General features: G+C 42.8%; 1 protein-coding gene across 1 annotated transcript; it reads right to left on the bottom strand.

Annotated features, from left to right (window-relative positions):
• Window positions 1-1,666: 1,666 nt before the first annotated feature.
• On the bottom strand, window positions 1,667-2,798 carry LOC113340829 (late embryogenesis abundant protein 2-like). Its single transcript, XM_026585890.1, has 3 exons — window positions 2,508-2,798; window positions 2,264-2,389; window positions 1,667-1,941 (listed from the first exon to the last, which is right to left on the bottom strand). Exons 1-3 carry the CDS (start codon window positions 2,577-2,579, stop codon window positions 1,825-1,827), a joined length of 315 nt encoding a protein of 104 aa, XP_026441675.1. The 5' UTR covers window positions 2,580-2,798; the 3' UTR covers window positions 1,667-1,824.
• Between the last annotated feature and the right edge of the window lie 7,894 nt (window positions 2,799-10,692).

The raw sequence follows: 10,692 nt of genomic DNA, 5'->3' as shown, positions 1-10,692 counted from the left end.
TAAATAAAGAGTGGGTTTTTGAATTCATACCTTATTGAAGTCATATCAGGAGTCTCGGCGGCTAGTTCATCTCCTTCAATCACTTGTTGTTGATTTTCAGTTTCATCTTCATTTGATGAAGTTGATTTCTCTGATTCAGGAGGAGGTGGATTCGACGACGATTTTCCTGGTTTTTCCTTTGCAGTCTTCATGGTTTTATACAATGTTTAATCGACAATGAAGTTTTTTTATCGATAAATTAATCGTTCTACAGAAAAAGAGAAGAAAATGAGAAGAAGAGATGAGGAGAGGAGAAGAAGTGAGGGGACGTTTTGGTATTGATTTTCAGTTTTTTTTTTATTTTGTTTTTAATAACATTAATTAGTTAATGGAAGGTTAAAAGAGGAACCATGTACTCTCTTAATTATCAATTGAATTATTTTTGCTTTAAAAAAGTTAATGGGAGATCAAAAGAGGAATAAGTAAAATTTATGGAGGGTGTTCTTGAACTTTTACATAGATTAGGTCCCCAATCTACGTTTTGGTTTTAATTATCATTTTAAGCCCCAAAACTAAGCCCTCATAATAGGCTACAGATCCTCTGTACCCAGAAACCCCCTGTCCTTCTGTCCTAACCTATCGTATCGCGCCACGTTTATATCATATTAACGGGGATAACTGGCTGTCAAGACCATTAAGTGTTTTCTGAAAAATCTTCGCAGTCAAAACTATTTTTCTTCAGGTTCTGTGTTGTTTTTGAATTTAATTCTTCCTTTCCATGACTCTCTGTTATTTTCGAAATCATTGATGGATCATGAATCTAAACACAGTACTCAATTTTTATTTTGTTAATCTCGTTTCTGTCCAAAGAGATCAAAACCTTGATTTGATCATATATTGTGTACCTAATTTTTTTTAATAATCAAAACCCAAAAATATGTAAGAACAATTTGGTTTCCTTATCGATTCTCTGCAAAGAAATATTGAAAGAACCACCAAGAATTTTGTTGTTTTGAAATTCGGATAAAATCATTATTCGTTAATTTGTAAATCTAATTCGCTCCAACACCATCAATTGTGGAACTGACTCAATTGATGTCCAACAAAGGTCATAGGGGTTTTGGATTTCAAATTGGGAATCTTTGTGATGAATCAAATTTCGGTTTCACGTTCAAACAAACGATGCGAATTTAGTTTTGAGTTTTAAATTTTGGAATCAGTACAGAGAAAAGACGACGACAGATCTCTTGACTTTTTCAACTTTTACTCTTAACGATTCCGTCAAGAGCGCCAAATAATGAGTACTGGTGTGTCGTCTTCTTACTAGCGGGGACATAGGGACAGGGGATTCTTGGTACACAGGGTCTGCAACCCCATAATAGAGTTCATAACTTAGGCTCATAATCCCTTATGGAACAATTTGGCGAAATTTATTAAAAATTCAATGGCTTATAATCACTATGTCAAATACAATTTTTGTTGGATTATTATGCCGTTTTGCCAATAAACTTAAGTTTTTCTTATGGACTTACGTCAACTTTTGTGATTCAGTGACCTTGAAAGATGCATCGTACCAAACAAGTCTACTGGCCAAACTCTTTCAAATTACAAAAAAAAAAAGAAAGAAATGCCCTTAACTAATTTGGATTTTAATGCCAAAAGGATCCAAGTTTGAATAAATAAATCAATGAGAAACCAACTCCATTACATCCAAATATATAAACAACCCTACAAAACTTTTATTAATCACCAAATATAAAAAATAAACAAACACCAAACTAAAGTTTTAAATTCAAAAATTCATAATCATCAAACTTATCATATACTTGTCACGAGTCTCCCTCACTACATCTTGTGAGAAGGGTTGTTGAAGGTGTTGGTGTTAGAAGTGTTGTTCATTCCAAGAGTATTCTTCACAGCATCAGCTGCCCCTTGTGCCAAGTTCTTCATTTGTTCCCCAGACTGCAATACAATACAATACATCACAACACAATCATTATTGATTGAGAAGAAACCACTAGGCCAAATAATGAAGATCCATAATAGACTGGTAACAAAGTAGCTTGAGATAGTGGCAGAGCCAACATTAAATCTACCAAGTTGCAAATAAAACATTGTGTGAACAGATAACGTATATTAAAATACATGTATGTGGGCTTTTTGTGAGAATGATAATAAATAGATTTTGAGAGTCGATTGGTCACCGGTCACTAGCAAATTCGGTGTTTGCGATTAATGGATAGTTATAATTAGCGTCTAGATAGTTCTAGTTGCTATGGTCTACCTGTTGAAGGAAACCTGCAGCTTGATCCTTTGTCTCCTGGGAGGATTGGTTTGCAATTTGAGATGCTTTGTCTTGGGCTGTCCTAGGAGCAATGGAAGCTTCCTCGATCAACTCATCCTTCTTCATCTGTACAACGATAAAACAAAACGACGTGAACAAGAGTAGTACAAATAACTTGCAACAAAAAATAATAATCGAGCCAACTGCATTTTGAGATCCAGCTATGAGGAAAATTGGCAAAAACCTGCGCTTGACCAACAACGTCTTGGCCAGCCTTATTGTGTCTCATATCCGGACCACCACGATGTCCTTCCATACTTCTTCTCTTTATTCTTCCGGTCACAAACTTTAAGCACAATTAAAAAAGGTTTTAAGTTAACTGTATAAGAAATCAATATCTGATGCTTTCAGTTTTGATGCCAAATGGGGATTTTTATATATACGTTAGTCTGAAAATGCGCCTTTGGTCTCTGAACACATGGCTGATAGATTGTGGGCAAGACACGAGGAAGAAGAAGCACCCTTTTGAATAGGAATGTTTGAACTATTTATATGATTAATTAGTTGTCAACTATTAACTTTCTGTTGAAGTGTTCGTAGGAGGTGCTTCTGTTGATTTATTGATGAAGTCTTGCAAGTCCCCTTGCATTTTTAGCACGTCGGATAAGCGTAACTGCTTGCAAATGTGGTCGTTGCTGTTTTTGCTACTTTCACATAAACTGAACTTGTTCAGTCATCCTGTATAGAAAATCAACAGCTATTCAAACATATATTCAGAATAAATAATTATATTAAGCATGTCCTCATAGGACTGATAACGAGATTCTAATAATTGGAGTTAGACTTGTTGAGATTAAAAAAAGAACTCCTGAGCGAATCCTAGATAATTATGGAGTGATTAGCTCAAACATATCATGTTCAGATGTCGGCATCATGGGTTTGCGAACACACGATTTGGCGAGCATGGTACAGCCACATGCCTGATTCATCACCTTTGGACACCCAAATGCATTTCCACCGTGGTTTGTTAACCGTTTAATCACAGTCCGAACTATATCTAGCATGCACAACATGTAAAATACCACTCCCTCTACATGTAAAATACTATTCCATCCGTTTCTAAATGAAGGTTATTATTGGGGCCTCACACTCTAATAGAGGGGCTTCACTTGTGTAGTGGCATAAAATCACACACTACATCAATGGTGTAGAAGATGAATTAACACTAAGTAAAGATGCACAAACAAACATAGACACAAAGATATACGTGGTTCGATATGATTACCTACGTCCATGGGGTGAAAGGATGAATGTTATTATTTCATCTCTTTGATTACAAGATGTTCTATCCTTCTCAAATGGTGTAACTCTCAAACTCTCAAATGTAGTGTCTTGTTTCTCTCTCTTTCAACCTGCCCCTCTCTCTCGACCAGCCCTTGTATTTATATGCCAAGGTCGAAACACAACAAAATTACAGTCTTGGTCACATTGCATCAGTTTAGTTGTTCCCTATCGGGCCTGTGTTGGTGCTCGACCATCTTTCTGGCATGGCCGATAGAGTCTTGGTCTTTGATAGTTCTTCACCCGAGGCCGAGTCCTGATCGTCTGGTTGACACGATGTCACCTTCTTTCTTATCGTCCCATTGTTTGACCAGCTTCCTTTGTCTGACCGAGTGCTTTCTGATCGTCCGTCCGACTTGTCATAGAATAAGGGTCACATCCCATCCGATAATTTTAGGGCCATCACGTCCGACCCACGTGACACCTCGCTCTTTGCGCTATTTGGTTTTATCCTGTGCTTCGCCGCTCTTTCCTCTTCGGTGTATCATAGCTTAGGATCTTGCCACCTAGCCCTGTGGATTATTTACACCTACATTTATGCCCCTTCTTTTGCTCGTGTGCTTGGCACGAGGGAAAGAAAATCGTTCCATCTTCCCACGTCCTTGAGCATGCCGAGAATTCCTCCATGCAGTTCCCCACTAAATATCCCTTTATGACTGGTAACCGCTGCTGTCGGTCAAGACACTTCATCCTATAAATATATCCCTTTATGTTCTCTTTCCTCTATTCGCCATTTTCAGAGTAACCAAGCGCTGCTCTTTCTTCTTCTTCACCTTCCTTCCTTGCCGACGCCATTAACTCCGGTGACCTTCTTATCTTCTCAGTTTTCATCTTCGCGGTATCCGTTGGTGAGGTTTGCGACAGTCGTGGTTGGTTCCTCTTTTTACTTCTATCTTCATCAGATTCACATTTCTCCGTTTGCTCTCTGCCATGGCTACTTCTTCTCCGTCAATGACTGAAAAAAGGTGCGCGAGTGATACCTTCTCCGAGAGCGATGTTGTTTCTCTTGATTCCTTATTTTGGCTTGAGAGTCCTTCCCATCACGATTATCGTGTTATAAATTCCCTTTTTCCTGATGATTCTCCCTCTTTTTCATGTAGGTTTGATAAGAGAATCTCTAAAGACTTGTCTGATGATGAGTTTATTGAACAGTTGAAGGAGGAATAATTCGGTCTTCAAAACTATGAAGTGACCCTAGTCTCGGGCCAAACGGGTGTGTTGAAGAAGACCGATGTCGATAAGCATGAGCAGTCATCCGAGGCAGTCATCATCACTCGTGGGCAGTTAGAACATGGCCTTAACTTTCCTTTATACAACCCTGCCAGCCCTTTCTACTATGAGGTATTGTCGCAGCTTCGTCCGTATCGGGCCTTGACTCAGTGGAATGGAAACACTTTCCGTCTGATGAATGAGTGGAGAGACCGAGGCGAGGGTCATGGATCTATGGACGATTGGTCGACCTATAAGCCTGGAGATGCTCCCGATTACACTTCTGCCAATTTTATTGTGAACTATCGGAGCGGGACAACTACCAATGGCGACCTTGCTGGTTTTGCTGCTAGCCCTCACCGTCAGAAATCTATGCCCGAGGGTGTTGACAGATTGATGCTAGATGCTGATCCCCTTGGTAAAGGTTCCAACAAGCGTGCTCGCCACACCAATGACCCATACTGGGACCGAGTTCCACTTCTTGTTCGCGGCCAAATTTTGCATGGTAGCTTTCCTCCTCCTCAATTTCCTGCAGAGCCTTATCCATTTTGGGTGATTAACGATGATAAGGTATGTTGTTTTCTCTTCATTTTCTTTGATTCGTACTGTATCGGCTTGGGGTACTGATTACTTTCTTGTCGTAGGTTAATCCTCAGGGCGAGTCTACCAAGGCGGCTGCTATTTCCAAGAAGAGGAGTGCTAGCACAAGGGTCGAGGAAGATTAGGGGAAGGTAACAAACATATAGCTTTTATTCCAAGTACATGTACTTGCCCCTGTTTTTTTCCTTCTCGTGTTCTGATGCTGAACCTTGTGCATAAGTTCCCTAGGCGCGAGGATGAAGATGTTGGGGGGTCCGATACTCGTGGTGGTGAAGGTTCGGCCCCAAGGCGTAATCCTCCTTGGGGGAAGGTAGCGGCAAAGGTAGTGGCACTGAAAAGTTCAAACATTGTGATCGATATCCCCGATCAAGATGATGAGGACGGTATATTTGGGGACGATCAACTGCTTGATGAGGATGCCGGCGGTCACAAGGAAGCGGAGGTTTATGAAGAGACTGTTGTTGTGACTCCTGGCGTGCAGTCTGGTGCTCAGGGGCCGACCCGAACATCACTCCAAAGGTTGCCCCAGATGGATGTTGGATCTTCATCGGGTGTTCAGACATCCTTTACCATATCGATCCCTATTTGTGATTCACTTGGTGCATTGAACTCTACGGAGTTTGGTTCCTATACTGATAAGCAGATGATTGTTGTCGTGCCCCTGTATCGTGATATCGCGCCGGTCTTTGATAATGTGGTAAGTGATTTGTTTTCACTTTTCTTTTTGATGTTATCGGGCCCTACTAACTCGCCTTGATATGGAATCTGTAGTCGCTGAACCGGTCGAGGTTGGAGGCTGCTCTTCGCCGACAAGAGATTAGGGAGTTGGAGGCTTCTCTTCAGCATGAGAAGGAACGATCCCGTGAACTGGAGATCAAACTCGCCGATGCGCAAGGTACATTGTTTATAATAGTTGTATTGATTGAGTTATTTGTCCAATATCCTGTCTAGTGACCTAGATTGGACCCAAGCCCAATTATCGATACTACAGGGGTCTTATAACCGTCAGAGGGCCGAGTGGAGTGGTCACAATAAATATTTCCCCTCGAATGAGTTCAACGAACAGTACTATAATGATTTAACCTTGAAGTTTTCCAAGGCCGAAGACGAGTTGGCCAAGTCCGTCACTTCGTGAGGAACTCACAACTGGACAAGGAAAGTCGTTAAAATCTCGTATTCTGCCATGTTCCGTGTTTAATGTGTTGATGATGTTTTGTTGCAGCCGAACAAGGTCGTGTCAAGGATCTGGAGCGAGCTGTGCAAAATCTCGGGCAGGAAGTGGAGCAGTGGAAGAAGGCCGAAGGTGATGTGAAGGTTAAGCTCCACGCTGCCGAGGCAAGGTCCCAGCAGCTTTCTCAGCAAATTGAGGAAGAGAGAACTTCTCATCAGAACGAGCTTGTTGAGGCGATCACCGCCGTTGTGAACGATTACATTGAGCAGAAGCGCCGGGAGGTCGCGCAGAGGAGGGGAGGGGATGGTGCTGTTCTACCCAGGGGTTGATCGTGTCTTTTGTAGTGTTGCGCCACTAATTCTCCCTTTGTCTTGGGTTGTAATTCGTTTGAACACTTGACCCATTTTTCTTTTAACAACTTCTTTGAATGGGGTGCTGCGTCGCCGAGCTTATTTTTTCCTTGACAATTTCTAGTTTTATCATTGTGTTGACGTTGTTTGGATTTATGATTGCTATCTTGTTGTTTGTGTTCCATACCTGCATTTTATGTCACACGTATTAGTATTAATGCATTTTCTGTCGAACACACTCAACAAGGAGGGTCATCGGGACCGATGCCATGTCCCAGCCGAGGTATCTCATCACTATCTTTTAGATTCAGTGGAAGGGTAGTAGGCGTCCTAGTTCTAGGCCCAATAATCCCGAGTGGTTATCGACCAACCAACTCGGGCAAGTGGTCATGGCCACCTGCGATGGGGGTAACCTTTAAAATGTAAGTAGGTTACCTAGCTGAGAAGAAATCGTATCTTAACAACCTTTGGTAACTGGATTCCAACCACTAGTACCCTTAAGCTACCTCGGCACTTGCACACTGCCACTGCCCCGAGTATCGAATAGCCAGTCGACTGTAAGTCACCTCGGCACTTCCACACTGGATCTGCCCCGAGTACGAATGACCATTCGAGTGTAAGACACCTCAGCACACTTCCTCACTGGCTTTTCCCTGAGTACGAATGACCATTCAAGTGTAAGTCACCTCGGCACTTCCTCGCTGGCTTTGGCCCGAGTACGAATGACCATTGGTCGCTCATGTCATATTTCCTACCCCTCGCGGTTTTAAAGAAATGAATGACAAGTATGTTTACCTGTTTTCCTCGAACCCCTCATGTGTAATAGAGCTTCAGATGTTGAGCGTTCCACGGTTTTAACTCGGGTTTGCCGTCTGGCTTGAGTAATCGATAAGTTCCCTCACCCGCTTTAGACACGATTGTGTATGGTCCTCCCCATTTTGCCGCTAATTTACCGCCCTTTTTGTCACGTTCCCAATCGTCTAGATATTTCAACACTAACTATCCCGGTTGAAACTATCTTGGTCGAACTCGTTTGTTGTATTCTCATTGTAGTCTCCTTTGGTAGTTCTCCATTTTTTGTAACGCCATCTCCCTTGTTTCCTCCAAATCATCGAGCTTGGCCAATATTAGATCTGCCGATATGTTTCGCCTCCAGGCTTCGGTTCTTGTGGTGGGTATCATCGCTTCAGTTGGTAGTATCGCTTCAGTTCCATAGGTCAGCATGAAAGGTGATAGCCCAGTTGCTTCCCTTCGAGTAGTTCGATAGTCCCATAAGACGTTGTAGAGTTCTTCGCACCAATCACCATATTCCTCATCCGATTTTTTCTTCATATTGTCGGCGATGGTTTTTTTTGTGATCTCGGCCTGCCCATTGTTTTCAGGATATATGGGGGTAGCCTTGATTTTTCTGATGTTGTAGGTGTTAAATAGTAGATCGATGTTCTCCCCTTGGAGTTGTTTTCCATTATCTGAGACGATGGCCGCCGGTACTCTGAAACGACATATGATGTGCTCCCAAATGAACCTGAAGACGTCTTTATCACGGATATGCCTTAATGGTTCCGCCTCCACCCATTTAGTGAAGTAATCCGTTGCTACGATCAAGTATTTTCTCTGCCCCGATCTCACATGTAATGGTCCCACGATATCGATCCCCACTTGGTGAAGGGCCAAGGGCTTACCACCGAGTTTATAGTTATTGATGGCGCATGTATCTTCTTACTAAACCGTTGGCATTCTTCACAAGATTGTGCTATTTGTTTTGCATCACCATTCATATACGTCCAGAAGTATCCCATTATTTTTTCTCTTGCTGACAGACTTCGTCCCGAGCTGTGATTTCCGGCTACTCCGTAGTGTAGTTCATTCAAGATTGTCTGGCGTTCCTCCTTGCTTAAGCATCTTAAGAGTGGTCCCAGGTACGATTTCCTATATAGAATTCCATCCCTCAGTTCATAAGCGGCCGATTTGCTTTGATCTTGTTGATCTCGGATCGTCCCTTGGGTAACTCGCCTGTCTCCAAGTACGAATGAATCGGATTTTTCTAATCTCCGTCCTGATACCTATCGGCTGTGTTGATAGCCACGTCGATGTGTACCTCGGGCGTCTCTAGTACGGATGGGGTGAGGAGTCTCATGACACGAATACCCTCCACACTTGGGTCTGTGAGCTGGGATGCAATGTATGACAACACGTCCGAGTGTCGATTGTCTTTTCTGCATATGTGGCGAAATTTGATGCTGGAGATCTGGTCGATGTAAAATTGCGCGAGCTCCTAGTACTTTTGCAAAATCGGGTCGTGGATGGCGTATTTGCCCGTAATTTTTCGGATCACCAACTACGAGTCACTAGTTAATCTTACATCTTGTAGGCCCATCTCGACGATTAGCCTCAGGGCGTGAATCGCTGCTTCATACTCGGTGACGTTGTTTGTTGCCTTGAATTCCAATCTAAACGAATGGACTATTTTTCGTCCCTTTGGCGTGGTAAAGACTATTCCAAGTACCGATCCATCTTTGTTCGACGCTCCATCGACGAATACTTCCCAACGTGTTGGACAACTTGCTTAAAGTAAGTCGGCCGGATCTTCCCGATCTTCCTCCATTCCGGGTATATCCTCGACCTCATCTTCGTCGCTTAATGGAAAATCCGCCAAGAAATCTGCCACTACTTGTGCCTTCACTACTGTCCTCATTTCGTAGAAAACATTGAACTGTTTAATTTGCGCCCCCATTTGGAGATCCTTCCAGATCGGCCTGCATTGTCCAATACCGCCTCAATAGGTGATTTTGTGAGCACGCGGATCCGATGGGCTTGGAAATACGTCCTTAGCTTCAGGGTGGCGAAATCTAACGCTAAAATCATCTGTTCCATCCTTGTATAATTTTTCTCGGCCGGACTTAATGTTTTGTTGATGAAGTAAACGGGATTTTTCTCGCTCCCTTCATTTCGAACTAAGACTGCACTGATAGCATATGAAGTTGCTCCGAGGTATAACGTGAGGACCTCCGATGGCTCGGGTCTTTGTAATACTGGAAGACTTGCAAGATGTAGCTTAATATTCTGAAACGCCTCCTCACAGGCGTCCGTCCATTTGAATTTCTCTCCCTTTTTAAGAGTGCTAAATAAATCCTTGCATTTGTCGGACGACCGAGATATGAATCTCCCCAATGCTGCTATACTTCCGTTCAGCTTTTGTACGTCTTTTATTGTGGCTGGTGATGGTATCTCGAGGATGGCTCTGACTTTCTCGGGATCTGCTTCTATCCCCTTTGGAGTGATGATATATCCCAAAAATTTGCCCGATGTGACCCAAAAATCGCATTTGGTCGGGTTAACTTTCATTTTATATTCTCTCATCGTCCGGAAAATTTCCCGCAGGTCTCGAATGTGATTCTTGGCTAGGTGACTTTTTACTAGCATATCGTCGACATAGACCTCGATGGTGTTGTGGATCTGGTCTTCAAACATGTCGCCCACCAACCTTTGATATGTGGCGCCTGCATTCTTCAGCCCAAACGGCATCTTGGTGTAGCAGTATAAGCCCCTTGGTGTAAAGAAGGAGGTGTGTTCTTGATCCTCGTGGGCCAGTGGGATCTGGTTATACCCCGCGTATCCGTCCATCAACGTTAGTGCCTCGTACCCCACTATAGATTCCAACAGTTGATCGATGCTTGGGAGAGGGAAACTGTCCTTCGGACAAGCTTTGTTCAGGTCGCTGAAGTCGATGCAGATTCTGACTCCTCCGTTTCTCTTTG

Source organism: Papaver somniferum, unplaced genomic scaffold (assembly GCF_003573695.1).
Source record: "Papaver somniferum cultivar HN1 unplaced genomic scaffold, ASM357369v1 unplaced-scaffold_24, whole genome shotgun sequence".
Classification (NCBI taxonomy): Eukaryota; Viridiplantae; Streptophyta; class Magnoliopsida; order Ranunculales; family Papaveraceae; genus Papaver; species Papaver somniferum.
This window is presented reverse-complemented; position numbering and strand designations above follow the sequence as displayed.

Coding starts and splice junctions, on each gene's coding strand:
- LOC113340829 (XM_026585890.1), bottom strand. CDS start 2,579: ATGGAAGGACATCGTGGTGGTCCGGATATGAGACACAATAAGGCTGGC. Junction 2,390..2,507: donor ACGTTGTTGGTCAAGCGCAG/GTTTTTGCCAAT, acceptor ATCGTTGTACAG/ATGAAGAAGGATGAGTTGAT. Junction 1,942..2,263: donor CTGCAGGTTTCCTTCAACAG/GTAGACCATAGC, acceptor ATTGTATTGCAG/TCTGGGGAACAAATGAAGAA.